At 43.8% G+C, this 15,864-nt stretch overlaps 1 protein-coding gene across 1 annotated transcript in view; it reads left to right on the forward strand.

Moving 5' to 3' along the window:
- LOC133525099 (protein mini spindles) overlaps positions 1-15,864 on the forward strand; it is a 71,839-nt gene that overhangs the window by 28,894 nt on the left and 27,081 nt on the right. The window contains exons 14-18 of the mRNA XM_061861348.1: positions 838-1,075; positions 4,974-5,126; positions 5,956-6,175; positions 7,308-7,487; positions 8,996-9,165. Coding sequence (XP_061717332.1) covers positions 838-1,075; positions 4,974-5,126; positions 5,956-6,175; positions 7,308-7,487; positions 8,996-9,165 — 961 coding nt within the window. The remainder of the gene's footprint in view (positions 1-837; positions 1,076-4,973; positions 5,127-5,955; positions 6,176-7,307; positions 7,488-8,995; positions 9,166-15,864) is intronic.

Below are 15,864 nucleotides of genomic sequence, written 5' to 3' on the forward strand. Positions count from 1 at the left end.
ATTTTTTAAGTGCAACTCAAAAGGACTCGAGTCTCCGAATAAAGACTGTCAACAATTTTATAGGTTTTACCTAAACAACAGTAACGGAAATAGGAGTTATAGTATCATTTATGTTATGTACGTCCATGAATTTCACATAAAGACAACTCATTTTGAAGTTATTTGTATAAAAAATACAAGTTCTCCGAAAAGTCTTCAACTCTCTACAAAAGACTCAGGTCTCTAGTAGAAAAAGAACTCGAGTTTCCTCCGAGTCGGGAGTGAAACTGAGTCGAGTCTTAAAGCAGAGGACTCAAAGGAAAGAGGACAAGTCTTAACCAACACTAACGAAGGCCTGTGCTAGGCTAGTTTTATTCCGTTTTTATAACGACACTTTTACACTTAGCGAAGCATTTTTACACAGACATAGACAGTTTACAGTGACTTAATTCTGTGATTGCGTCACGTGATTGATAAGATTGGTACTACATAAGGGAGTCTATCTTAGAACTTAACAATCTGAAGTCATTTTTAATTACGTAATTCTTTACCTTGAAAACTCTAAAAACGACGACATAGTTAGAAATCTCTCATGTAGTATCGTTACCATCGTTTTATAGTCTAGTAGGTAAAACTCTGTCCCTTTCTGGGCTAATAAAAGAAGAGTCAGATTTGGTTATTTCTATTAATCTTTAACCCTTTGATCCCCAAACACGTCAACTGACGCGAGCGGCTACAACGCAATATCAACCTTCGTGCATTCCGACAAGGTTTACGATGACCACGCACGATAGGCGTGGCGTTCCAAGGGTTAATAATCCAATAAGTAATTCATACTTACGTAATATTCATTTTCAGAATGAAAATCCAATCCATCGTAGCGCATTCAAAGAAAGCGCTCTCCGCCACCAACCCCAACGTCCGAACCTCCACCGTGAACTTCCTCGGCATACTGTCTCTGTATGTGGGTCCGTCGCTCATCACCCACTTCGACAGCGAGAAACCCGCCACAAAGCAGCTTATAACGTTGGAGATGGACAAACATGCCAACAGCTCTCCACCTACGCCTACAAGGCAGCCTGGGAAAGTTAGCAAGGTAGTTATCACTGGTACTTCATTATTTCTGGACATCCATTGAACTTCCTGGACGTATTGTCTTATATATCGGGCCGTCATTCAGCCACTTCGTTTGCGAAAAACTGGTCACCAAGCAACTCATTACACTGGAAATCGACAAACATGCCCACAGTTACAGTCACCAAGGTACAAATGATTTCATAGACTAACTCAGCTTGTCGCTAAATAGTATTTTATACAATCGTGATATAATAGTGAGCTTTTCAGTCGAGTACCGTGTTTAAGCAACGAAGCTTGCTGAGTTGCCTAAGTAAGGTACGAGATGGAAAAGCTTGATTACATCACATATATATATTCTCCCCGCGCCTCATCCGCGAGTGGACGTCTCGACCTACTCTCGTGCTTTATTTTACGAGTTAACATGGCAAAAGTTACACTACAAGCCATCGAAAAGCTAATCCAAGACGCGTTAGCACCGATGGAAGAAAAAATTGCCGAAATTCACATAAAAATCGACGCGATTCTAGTTAATTTAAACCAAGCAAATACGCAAAATAAAATATTCAACGGCAAAAATGACGTTAAAGCAGTTGACAAAGAGCGCCCGAAGCAGTCACCGAATACCGAAGACCCGGCCCCGAAGCAAGCACGAGGCAAACCGACAGGTACGTCACCAGCGGCGACTGCGACAACATCCGCGCGCGGCGCACGAGCGAACGCAAGGACGCTACATGCCCAAGCTACTGCCTCTGCAACTCGGAAGTCTCTCTCACACTCGGCGCCTTCCACCGCTGCGTCTGTCACCATCGCACTAACAAGTAAGTCCGCAGATGCATTAACGCCGAAACCGCTACCGAATGTGTCCGAGCCCGCAGCGAACGTAAGCGATGACGCGCTATCGATGAGTGCGGCCACGAAACCCGCGGGTGAAGACGATCTGCAGACATCAGTGACGCGCGTAGATAATACTACATGGCAAAAAGTTGAATCACGGAAACGCAAGGACAAGAAACGAATTAGTAATAAGATTGTTGTGGGTACGGGCTCCAACCATGATGAATTGAAAGGGGTCGAACAATTAAAATATATTCAGGCTTGGTCTTTTAAGCCCGAGACGACAAACGAGAATGTGTTAAATTTCTTAAGAAAAACGGTAAATTCCGACGACTACTTTGTTAAAAAGAGAATTATAAAAACCGACAGACATGCCTCATTCCTAATTGGCATACCAGAAGACATATTTGAAAGTTTTAAATCGCCCACTGCGTGGCCCCCACGCGTAAGATACACCGATTGGTTTCGAGGACGCCCCCGCGCCGCCGCGCGGGGATGCCACCAACGCCACTCTGGCGCAAGCGCAGTGGTATCGGCCGACGAACGATCGCAGCGCAGCTGATCTACCCGCACTAAGCGATATAAAAAAAATTGATGGCTCGCGCAAGATAGTTGTTTGTCAACAAAATATACGCGCGCTTGATAACAAGACGCAGCGGTTGGAAGTACTACTGCACTTATAACACGATTAGGACGATGTGGGGTATAATAAACCGTGAAAAAGGGAACAAAACTTCCATAGATCACGCGGATTTTACAGATCTAGTTCTCGACTCTGACGGGGTTAAGTACAAAACAAAAAAGGCCGCCGCTGACGCGATGAATAATAGGTTCGCAGGAGCGGCAGTTGCATGCGGCGCGGCACCCGCCGACGTGCCGCGCGCTCTGGCCGCCCTGCGCGCCGCCGGCCCGCCCGCTGATCGCTGCGTTAAGCTAAAGCCGTTTACACCAGACGAAGTGTTCCGCATTATCACCACCTATATAGCGAAAAAAACAACTCGAGACATTTACGACATCTCCGTGACACTGATCCATTCAGTAGCAGTCGATATAGCTCCAATACTCGCCTTTGTGTACAACAGATGCCTTCGAGAGGGCGTCTTTCCCGAACCACTGAAAGAAAGCCGAATTTCACCGCTATACAAAGGGAAGGGAAAGAGAACCGATATCGATGCATATAGACCCGTAGCGATTATCCCGGTGATCGCCAAAATATTTGAGCACGGCCTAAGTTCTAGGTTGACGGACTTCCTCATCACAACCAATGCACTGTCTAATAGACAATACGCGTACCGGAAGGGACGTTCAACAACTACATTGACACGAGCCGTGGTTCGTCAGATACTGGAGGCCCGCGAGAGCAAGAGCCAAGTCGCCGTCCTCTGCTGCGACTTGTCTAAGGCGTTCGACGTTGCGGATCATAACCTCCTGACTTACAAACTTCAGCACTATGGCTTAGCAGGTCCCGCGTTGGCGTTGATGGCAGATCTGCTACGGAACAGGAAACAGCTTGTTTTGGCTGACAGTGGTCGCGTACGATCTGACGCAGTGGTCACAAGTATGGGCGTCGCTCAGGGTTCCTCAGTATCTAATATACTTTTCTCTTTGTTGTTGAACGACCTGCCCAATGCTGTTGGCTGTGGAGAGACCTTCATCTACGCTGACGATGTTGCAGTTGTTGTGCACGCAGAGTCATATGAGGAGCTCGAAAAAAAGTTGAATGTGACTGCCGCAACAATAGCAAACTGGTTTAGTATCAATGGTCTCATACTAAACACTCAAAAAACTCATCTCATTAATTTTGATCTTTCTGGACGCCAAATGAGATCGTTATCAGTGCTAGCTAAGGGTGATGTGATTGAACAGGTCACTAACTCAACCTTCTTGGGATTTGAGCTAGACAGTGGACTCACCTGGAGCTGTCACATTAATAAGGTGTGCAATAAACTTGCTACAGCATGTTTCGCGTTAAAACGACTCGCACGAGTCCTGCCTGTGGAAACTGTCCGTGCTTGCTATTTCGCTTCGGTACACGCGCACCTGCAATACGGGGTTAAATTTTGGGCAGGAGCCGCAGAGTGGGAGAGAGTGTTTCGGCTTCAGAAGCGCGCAGTACGTGCTATAGCGCGCGTCCCGCAAACTGTTTCAGCGAAACCGATATTTAAGAGCCTAGGTATTTTAACGCTACCCTCCCTTTTAATATTACAAATGGCTGTGACCACACGAGGTGAAGTTGAATCCAACCCCATTAGTAACGAGTCTTACCGGAGGTACAAAACCCGAAGCGCGAGCGCCGGAAAACTACCCCTTTTACCTCTCAGACTCGCCAAATCAAAAAAACTCGCTCACGTTATGGGTCGCAAGGTTTATAATCACCTCCCAAGCGAAATAGTTGCTGCTCCTAGTGCGTCGGTTTTCAGAACAAAACTAAAAATCTGGCTTGTCGAGCAGGCTTTCTATAATCATAGCGAGCTATTTTGTGTTGATTTAGGATAGGATACACATACTGTTGTACTGTATTTTTTGTGTGTAATTTTGAATACTTAATTATTTGCAATATGTACATATGTGCTTAAGTATAAAATGTATTGTGACATGTAATATGATATTACCAATAAATATGATTATGATTATTATTATGATTATTATGATTTTATTGTATACAATATTTTTTGTACGAGTCATCTAAAATAATACATGAAAATTGATAAGTATCCCAGTAGACATAAACGCGCAAGTCTTTTCTATGGAAGCGCGGCGGCACGTGATTGGTAATTTCTTTTTATAGTCGACTACAGCGTATCGAAATGAATCTTATAGTTGAGTGGGAGCATATACATGAAAAGTACTCAATTGTAGTTTTGTATACGAAATATATACGAATATATATATATAGTCCTCCATGTCGTATCCGACAACGGCAACCTTTACAATTTCCTTTGATGAGCACGTATTTGGCTCGCGAAACCGAACTTAGACGACGATTACGAAATACAGTCGACGAGTAGAAAAAATCGATAAGAATATTCATGTTATCCACAAAATTTTGTGTGGTCTTATTCAAACCGGATTTTTATTCGCAGTCTGCAAGCAAAGGCTCTGTAGGCGACGACCTCGACGAGCCTTACGAAGAGGAAGAGGAACCGGCCGTGGTGGAGGACAGCCGCCCCCGCACAGACATCGCGCCGCTCATCACGGACGCACTCGTCGCTGAAATCAACGACAAAAACTGGAAGGTGAGAGTCTGTCTGCGAGTATATGTCTGGGACCTGACGTAGGCAGATTCCGTTTCACGAGGAAATTGGCGCGCAGCTCTATCGGCGAAGATGCACTTCTAGGCAAACGCACACGTGGTAACGATGCCTCGGGCGGATCTTCATGCGCCTAGGTTGCTTCGGAGGCTCGTTTTGTGTGGACCTGTCTGTTATCGCGCTAGTTTAATACATGTTCGTGCGATCAGTTATCCAGTCACTTCCCTAATTGACTTAAGTCTGAAGTCTTTGAAGACTGTGACAATAGGTATAAATTTATACATACTACCACTTTCGCCTGGTGTGTTTAATGTATCTTCGTCGTATCGTCTTTTTTTGTAGCTTCTTCAATTACACTCTAGAAACGCTGGACGTTGCACGTAGAACAAAAGCTTAAGGCATACAACTGTAAACACTTACGAATTTATCTGGTCTTTTTTATTTTATTTTTTATTCTATACTGATCGGCGATTGGCCAGTCACACCTAATGAAGACAGGGCCTCAGATGGAGCTCACCGGTTCTGTAGTTAAAGAGACTGAGATCATATTTATCAGGGAACACAGGTGGCGGGAGCGCATTCCATTCTTTAGCCGTCCGTACCAAAAAAAGAGGAGGCAAACCGTTTTGTGCGAACAAATGGAACGCTTACCACGAACGGGTACATTCGCTCCCCGCGCCTGGATGTCCGATGATGGATCGGGGAAGGTGGGATCATGTCGTGCAGTTCCTGTGCGCACTCCCCGGAATGTATCCGATAGAACACCGATTAGATTTGTGAAAATGGGTAATTAATCAAATTTTTCATATTTCAGGTCCGCAATGAAGCCCTCGACAAGTTAAAAGCCATCATCACAAACTCCTCGCCGATCAAGCCGACCCTAGGCGAGCTGCCGCCCGCTCTCGTCGCCAGGTTGCTAGATTCCAACTCCAAGTTGGCTCAGAGCGCGCTACAGATCTGTGAGCAACTCGCAACTGCTATCGGACCTAAGTGCAAGACTCACGTTAGGACGTTCTTCCCTGCTTTCTTCCAAGGTATGTTAATTTTACTGGGGGATCTTAAATTAGTCTTATCTGTATTAATTTGGACGGAGATAAAAACCGAGCTAGGAAGTGCGAATTTTTGGATTTTTTGGAATCTACTGAGGAACATAGAGAATAGACGAGGTAAAATGATAGGTCACTTAATAAGACACGACACTTTTTGCAAACTATTTTAGAAGGCAAGATCGAAGCTAGAAGAGGAAAACCACGAACAAGCTATACGCAGCAACTAAAAGGAAAAGCAAATGTCGTGTCTTACAGGGACCTAAAGAACTTGGCCGAGGACCACGATAACTGGCGTCTACTTCACCGACAAGAGCCAGGCTCTTAAAAGATGATGATCTTAATAAAGTTTCAACATTCGACCCGCTTTGGGCCAGCGTGTGGGCACTAGTCTAATTTAGGATGCTACTGGTAGTAGGATATTAATAGGCTGAGATTAGTATTGTTTGTTAGCTAATGAAAACTCTAACAATTTTTAGTTACGTTTATAATTTAAAATCTAAAGACCTCTGGCACCTCTATAGGTTTACCTTGTTTTCGTAAGCTTTCACCACAGCGCATTTTTAGCGGGTATTTCTGCTTTCTTTCATTCTTAATGCGCATCGACAAAGCGCACTTTGAATAGACGGGTATACGCAGTACAGGTATGTCCTACAAAGAAATTACTGCGCTAAACAGCTCTGTAACTGGGGACAAAATATGACGCTAGACGCGATAGATGTCGCTAGGATCCCTTAGACTAATATTTTGCATGAATTCTATAGTATTCTAAATTGCACTTTTTTCTTATTTAATGCATGTTAATTATAAGATGTGTCCCGCCAAGTTTCTTGCCGGTCCGTATTGGGATACCCTCCTCCAATCGAGGGGGGATTTAAATCTTCTCAGGTCAGAGGTGTAGGGTTAGAGCCGGTGTAGCTTTATTTAACGTTCATAAGCGCATTGTAATATGCCTACTTGAATAACCTATCTTTATGGTGAAAAGATTCGCTGGCTATGGATGAGGTCTCGAGGGCTCAGTTGGCAGAGCGCTGGAGTATCGATCCGGAGTTCATGAGTTCGAGGCGGTAATTTTTCCAGTTTAAAATGAATTGTAAGAGGAATTAATTTGTCTCCCCAGCATTCGGCGACAACAAGCAGTGGATCCGCGCCGCCGCCGTGTCGTGCGTGGCGACGTGGTGCTGCACGGCCGGGCCGCACGCGCCGCTGGACGGCGAGATGCTGCTGGACGCGCTCAAGGCCGGCTCGCCCGTGCTCCGGGCCTCGCTGCTGCAGTGGCTGGCGGACCACTTGCCTAACGGTGAGTGTCGACGTGGTGCTGCACGGCCGGGCCGCACGCGCCGCTGGACGGCGAGATGCTGCTGGACGCGCTCAAGGCCGGCTCGCCCGTGCTCCGGGCCTCGCTGCTGCAGTGGCTGGCGGACCACTTGCCTAACGGTGAGTGTCGACGTGGTGCTGCACGGCCGGGCCGCACGCGCCGCTGGACGGCGAGATGCTGCTGGACGCGCTCAAGGCCGGCTCGCCCGTGCTCCGGGCCTCGCTGCTGCAGTGGCTGGCGGACCACTTGCCTAACGGTGAGTGTCGACGTGGTGCTGCACGGCCGGGCCGCACGCGCCGCTGGACGGCGAGATGCTGCTGGACGCGCTCAAGGCCGGCTCGCCCGTGCTCCGGGCCTCGCTGCTGCAGTGGCTGGCGGACCACTTGCCTAACGGTGAGTGTCGACGTGGTGCTGCACGGCCGGGCCGCACGCGCCGCTGGACGGCGAGATGCTGCTGGACGCGCTCAAGGCCGGCTCGCCCGTGCTCCGGGCCTCGCTGCTGCAGTGGCTGGCGGACCACTTGCCTAATGGTGAGTGTCGTATAGGCTCACCCCCTTGTTCACTCCCTAGGGCGTTATACATTTTTATGTATATATTTTATTATGTCACTAATTCATACATACAAAATAGATATGCAAAAATGGAGGTGGGCAGGTCACACTATAAGATGTAAGACAGAAAAGTGGAGCCAAAGAGTTCTCATGTGGCACCCTACAGACGGGTCAAGATCGCAAGGCCCTCAAGTAACAAGATGGGAGGACGAAATTTTTCGTACAGTGGGACCACTCTGGACAAGGGTGGCAAGAGAGAGAAGATACTGGAAGGAGTCCTTTGCCGACAGGCACACTGAACTAAGAGACTTCATATGATATTTCAAGACTATCAAAAAGAACAATCATGTTCAGAACAAAGGGCTATATAATATAATATAATAATTCATACAAAACAAATAGCATAAATGAATTTTACTTTTAAAATACGTTAATATTTTTGCATGTTTTCATTTATTTAATAACCGTTTAAAATATTTTTACATAATTTTCAATCGTGGCTGAATGCCGAATAGGTGTGTGCCTTCGATTCCTAACCTGTCAATAAATTACAATTTGGCGGACAAATGTTTGATATGTATTTAACCTTTTGAAGGCCACGCCTATCGTACGCGGCGTGTAATCGTGAACCTTGTCGGTATGCATGAAGTTTGACATTAGGCTGTCGCCGCACGCGTCATATGACGTCTTTGGCGGTCAAAAGGTTAAGAATTATTTTGCTTGAAATTTTGGTTGTTCTTCACAAGTGTGATGAAAAACATTATGTATAACTCCGGGGGTAAGAATATTGGAAACTCGGGTCTTTAATTCCCTCCAGCCTGTGGCTGTCGGGAATTACGATACTCGTTTCCAAAATTTCACTTACCCCCCTCATTGAACATTGTATTATAAAAACGCCTAACCAAAAAATGTATACCTAAATATAATTGTTCGTTTCAGTACCTCCGAAGTCCTTCCCCCGCGAGGAACTGTCATCATGCCTGCTCACTCTGTACGCGTGCATCGAGGACCGCGCCGCCGACGTGAGGAAAGCCGCCGGTGACTGCGTGCTGCCCTTCATGCTGCATCTAGGATATGACTCCATGCACAAACAACTTGAGAAATTAAAGGTAAGGAAATCTCAAACTTATTACAGGTCTAAGTGTCAGTTGCATCAAACAGTCTACGCTTCGGTTAACAAAATTGTACTATATGAGAAGTTTCATAATTCATTGCTGAGCGCGAAGCGTCTGGTTGACGTAACTTGTGACCGAAGAGCCGGCGGCTTCCTTAGACAACGTATCAGCATTGCGATACAACGAGGAAATGGCGCTAGCACCCTTGGTATGCCTCAAGGGACTATTATGGATTTAAGCTAGTTATAACACCACTGAATACGGTGTCCAGTAACAGAAGCAATAAAATAAACTGTAGGCTGTAGTCCTCAAACTCACCAACATTTGTTCAGCCACTTTTAAAAATAACTTATGTTTTAATTTTTATTACACATTCAAGTTAATTCTAAGACGCAATGTATTGCGAATTTTGTTACATTTAGAGCGTGACAAGCAACGTCAAACACACTGATGTCAACGTAAATTGAAAATAATATTTTATTTGTATGAAAAAGTCAAACACACTGATGTCAACGTAAATTGAAAATAATATTTTATTTGTATGAAAAAGATAAACTCTAAAGAATTCATAATTTGTACAAGTTGTTAATCAAAAGTTATATCGTTTTAGGAGTGCAATAAGTATTGCACTCCTAAAACGCTACCTCCTGTAACACTAGCAAATAATTTAACTATATAAGTATATAGTTAAATTATTTGCTAGTGTTACAGGAAACACTCGGTATATCCATTGTGTATATTGCTGAGTGATGTTAGATGTGTAAAAACTCTGTTGACGAAGACGCACAAGATTTTGATAAACTGACGCCGCGCCTTCTTACTTTCAACACTTTTAATGTCGCTGCAACTCATTCCGATTGTAAGTAACTCCAGACGCATAAATTTGTTAAATAGATTGAAATAGAATACTCGTATTTTAAATTAGTCGTCTTTAGCAAAGAGAATTCAAAATAGAGGTGGATTGTCAAAGTAGACTTTGTAGCCACAGCAAATTTAGTGCCATTTTTCGACACATGATTAAAACTTTTAGAACGTCATTTGACTTTGATCCGTATTCTTTCACTGACATGTAATAGACCACAGGCCAAAGGTATAGGAGCATCGTTTCAAGCGATGGCGCCATAACCTTTAGGTAGGGCCCGGTAAGATGGCGCCACTTTTTGATATTTAACAAATTGAACACATATCAGAACACTTTCACTGCCAAGAACTCCACTAGGGAGTTCTCGAAAACTTTGTTCACATGCCACGCGACTCCCGAGGGGAGTTCGTACTATACAATTATAGATGACTTGCCATCCGACTCCTCTAGCGAGTTCTTACGAAACTTACGATTTTTCAGGGTTGTCACTATACCTCGTTTTTTAGGATTACAAAAATTCGTACGCAGCTTTATACTAATAGCTAGCCTAGTAAAATTTTAATAAAGTTTAGAGTAGGTAGGTATCCGACATACCTCCCTAATATAATATGTACTTATGCTCACTATGCAACTAAAAATGCATGGCGTTGGCAATTTTGTCCTTTCTGACAGCCCTGGACTCCCTAGAGGAGTCGTCGGCATACGGCATAGAAATAAAACTCCCCAGCGGAGTTCTTGGCGTGCAGCGTTGTTTATTCGCCGAGTGCGCGATTGGACTCCACGGGGGAGTCTTATTGGGACCGTGCGAAGTGCGTGGTGGGGGTAAGTAAAGCGATCCCAGCGCATAAGGTGGTAAAAATTTGAACTAACTGCGGATAGCGTCTTTAACATTACGTACAATTATATGGCTCGAAATGAAACTTTGATTTACGATTACTCCTGAAATATTCATTTAAATTGTATGGTGTAAGGGACCATTGTAATCTGTATGAAATGCTTAATATAACTGACGTATTTATTTTGATAATTGTTAATAATGTATCCATGTAAATAGCTTTGTAAATGCCACATATTACGTGATCTTTTTCTAGAAGTTAAGAATGGATATAGTAAGTTATCCTTAAAAGATAGACATTTCACATCGCGGACTTTTTTGTAGACCTATGAATGAGAAACAACCCCACCATACATTGTGTTGTTATAGCTCAAACGGATAAGGCAGCGTTTTCGAGTCCTTATTCCTACAGACGAGCGTATTTTGTAAAATGCTTCCTTTTTCATTCAAGATTACGACGTAACTATTAGTATTTATTCAAAAACTGGTAACGTACTTAAATAATCGTTTCCTAAACTAGCGGCTCCAACAGTTCAAATTTTCATTTTCTCTTTTAAACCTCTTTTTTAATGAGTTTTTTTGGGAGTCTTTTCCAAATTTTGCAGTGAGATGTGGCGTTTCGGTTCTCAATTTTGCTGTAAACAAGAATCATTTGGTACATGAATGACTACAATTTGATTCAACATATCTCGTACGAGGGGCTGGAATGATTAACAATCGAAGATTCATTTGAAAAAACTGATAAAATACCTTCCGAGTTTTCTTCATTTTTTTGGCGAAAACAGGGTTTTATTATATTTTTTTTCCGCAAATTGTACGCATATTTTGCTTTAAAAATAATATTATAGCAAACTGTAACTTTATGTTAACCTATAAAAAAAGAATCATAACTATGGGACCTACATTGCCGTAAATTTATATTTTTTTAAAACACGTATAAATCACGCAGCAGCGACGCCCCGCTCTCAGTCCGCGCGGAGCGCGCTTAGAGGATGGACCTGTGCTCGATTGTCAGGCATTCGTTGCGATCGTAATCAGCTACGGAGTTCCGAGAAGTGCTATATACTGCGATTAGAAAATCTTAATAAAAGTTCATTTTTTACACTATGCTTAACAGACTCTCGCTTATTGATGGATTTTCAGTGGTCCTTTTTTTTATACTACGTCGGTGGCAAACAAGCTTACGGCCCGCCTGATGGTAAACAGTATCCGTAGCCTATGTACGCCTGCAACTCCAGAGGAGTTACATGCGCGTTGCCGACTCTAACCCCCTCCCGCCCCTCGTTGAGCTCTGGCAACCTTACTCACCGGCAGGAACACAACACTATGAGTAGGGTCTAGTGTTATTTGGCAGCGATTTTCTGAAAAACGCATTTTTACTTGAAATTACGTTATGAAGGTTGAGGGAGGCGATGGCTGAGATACACGTCATACTCGTGAACGGGTGCTGTTTGTGGAGACCGGTCTGTTTAAGCTTACGCGGGGTACAGGTTATGTTAAAGTATGTAACTTTACTTTTGAGTGACATTAACGTGAGACACTTCATTCGGTTCTTGTCTGTTTTAATTTTTTTGTCTTTTAATTATTTATATAAGAATTCAAGCCTTGGCGACCCTCTACATCTCTAAGGATAATTTAATATATATTTTTATATTTTATCTCTGACACTTAGAGACTTATACATCTCTAAAGAATTTTAGTATTTTATGGTTTTATTTTTTTATCATAGTTTTTTTTGTGTAATTTGACATTTAGAGACAGTATACATCTCTAATAAAGTATTTATTATTTCATAGATTCGATATTTGTAATTGTTTTTTTTTTTTAATTTATTGTTTGTAAAAATGGACATGTAAAAGTGCCCCTGTGGCCTATTTGCTGAATAAATGTTTGATATTTGATATTTGATATTTGTTAGGGTTTGCATTTGCATTATTATTTTTGACCCGGATGAAGTCCAAGTTCTCATGATGGAGTCAGGAGTTGGTCACCAGAACTCCTAATCTACTCATTATAATCCCATCGTGTTTGGGCTCAAAAGATTTGCCCTGACGAACACCATCGATCTAGATGAGGTCCAGGGTCTCATGATGGAGTCAGGAGTTGGTCACCAGGACTCTTAATCTACTTATCATAACGCCATCGTGTTTGGGCTCAATAGATTTGCCCTGACGAGCACCATCAATCTAGATGAGGTCCAGGGTCTCATGATGGAGTCAGGAGTTGGTCACCAGAACTCCTAAACTACTCATCATAACCTCATCGTGTTTGGGCTCAATAGATTTGCCCTGACGAGCATCATCAATCTAGATAAAGTCCAGGGTCTCATGATGGAGTCAGGAGTTGGTCACTAGAACTCCTAATCTACTCATTATAATTCCAACGTGTTTGGGCTCATGAGATTTGCCCTGACGAGCACCATAGATCTAGATGAGGCCCAGGGTCTCATGATGGAGTCAGGAGTAGGTCACTAGAACTCCTAATCTACTCATTATAATTCCATCGTGTTTGGGCTCAAAAGATTTGCCCTGACGAGTACCATCGATCTAGATGAAGTCCAGGGTCTCATGATGGAGTCAGGAGTTGGTCACTAGAACTCCTAATCTACTCATTATAATTCCATCGTGTTTTGGCTCAAAAGATTTGCCCTGACGAGCACCATAGATCTAGATGAGGCCCAGGGTCTCATGATGGAGTCAGGAGTTGGTCACCAGAACTCCTAATCTACTCATCATAACTCCATCGTGTTTGGGCTCAATAGATTTGCCCTGACGAACACCATCGACCTAGATGAGGTCCAGGGTCTCATGATGGAGTCAGGAGTTGGTCACCAGAACTCCTAATCTACTGATCATAACTCCATCGTGTTTGGGCTCAATAGATTTGCCCTGATGAACACCATCGATCTAGATGAGGTCCAGGGTCTCATGATGGAGTCAGGAGTTGGTCACCAGAACTCCTAAACTACTCATCATAAGCTCATCGTGTTTGGGCTCAATAGATTTGCCCTGACGAGCATCATCAATCTGGATAAAGTCCAGGGTCTCATGATGGAGTCAGGAGTTGGTCACTAGAACTCCTAATCTACTCATTATAATTCCAACGTGTTTGGGCTCATGAGATTTGCCATGACGAGCACCATCGACCTAGATGAGGTCCAGGATCTCATGATGGAGTCAGGAGTTGGTCACCAGAACTCCTAATCTACTCATCATAACTCCATCGTGTTTGGGCTCAATAGAGTTGCCCTGACGAGCACCATCAATCTAGATCAGGTCCAGGGTCTCATGATGGACTCAGGAGTTGGTCACCAGAACTCCTAGTCTATTCATCATAACTCCATCGTGTTTGGGCTCAAAAGATTTGCCCTGACGAGTATCATCGATCTAGATTAAGTCGAGGGTCTCATGATGGACTCAGGAGTTGGTCACCAGAACTCCTAATCTATTCATCATAATGGTAATTTGATGGTGCTTGTCGGGGTAAATCTATTGAGCCCAAACACGATGGAGTTATGATAAATAGATTACGAGTTCTGGTGACCAACTCCTGACTCCATCATGAGACCCTGGACTTCATCTAGATCGATGGTACTCGTCAGGGCAAATCTTTTGAGCCCAAACACGATGGAATTATAATGAGTAGATTAGGAGTTCTAGTGACCAACTCCTGACTCCATCATGAGACCCTGAACATCATCTAGATTGATGGTGCTCGCGAGGGCAAATCTATTGAGCCCAAACACGATGGAGTTATGATGAGTAGATTAGGAATTATGGTGACCAACTCCTGACTCCATCATGAGACCTTGGACTTCATCTAGATCGATGGTACTCGTCAGGGCAAATCTTTTGAGCCCAAACACGATGGAATTATAATGAGTAGATTAGGAGTTCTAGTGACCTACTCCTGACTCCATCATGAGACCCTGGACTTCATCTAGATTGATGGTGCTCATCAGGGTAAATCTATTGAGCCCAAACTCGATGGAGTTATGATGAGTAGATTAGGAGTTCTGGGGAGTTCTGGTGACCAACTCCTGACTCCGTCATGAGACCCTGGACCTCATCTAGATCGATGGTGTTCGTCAGGGCAAATCTTTTGAGCCCAAGCACGATGGAATTATAATGAGTAGATTAGGAGTTCTGGTGACCAACTCCTGACTCCATCATGAGATCCTGGACCTCATCTAGGTCGATGGTGCTCGTCATGGCAAATCTCATGAGCCCAAACACGTTGGAATTATAATGAGTAGATTAGGAGTTCTAGTGACCAACTCCTGACTCCATCATGAGACCCTGGACTTTATCCAGATTGATGATGCTCGTCAGGGCAAATCTATTGAGCCCAAACACGATGGAGTTATGATCAGTAGATTAGGAGTTCTGGTGACCAACTCATAAGAACCTGGATGGACTTCATTCGGGTCATAAATAATAATACAAACCCTAACGTGATTTCAAATAACACTGAAACTCTATAGCACTAATGTGCGCAAACGATTGGCATCTTGACTAGGCAGCATGGGTGCGTAGCCACCATGCCAATCGATACGACAACGAAACACTATCTGTCTCTCTCTCGTACTAATATGCACAAACGATTGGCATCTTGGCTGGGCAGCATGGGTGCGTAGCCAACATGCCAAACGTTTACGATACGACAAGGAAACACTATCTGTCTCTCTATCGCACTAATATGCGCAATCGATTGGCTTCTTGGCTAGGTATCATGGGTGCGTAGCCAACATGCCAATCGTTTACGATACGACAACGAAACACTACTGTCTCTCTATCGCACTAATATACGCAAACGATTGGTATTTTGGCTAGGCACCAAGCAAGTGTGTGGCCAACATGCCAATCGTTTACGATACGACAACGAAACACTATCTGTCTCTCTATCGCACTAATATACTTTATTTATACCTGCAGTCATTTACTAACTTCTTCATTTTCCATTGGTGTGAAAGAGACAGAATAAAGAGCAAGGGTTA

The sequence above is a fragment of the Cydia pomonella genome, chromosome 14 (genome assembly GCF_033807575.1).
Source record: "Cydia pomonella isolate Wapato2018A chromosome 14, ilCydPomo1, whole genome shotgun sequence".
Lineage (NCBI taxonomy): Eukaryota > Metazoa > Arthropoda > Insecta > Lepidoptera > Tortricidae > Cydia > Cydia pomonella.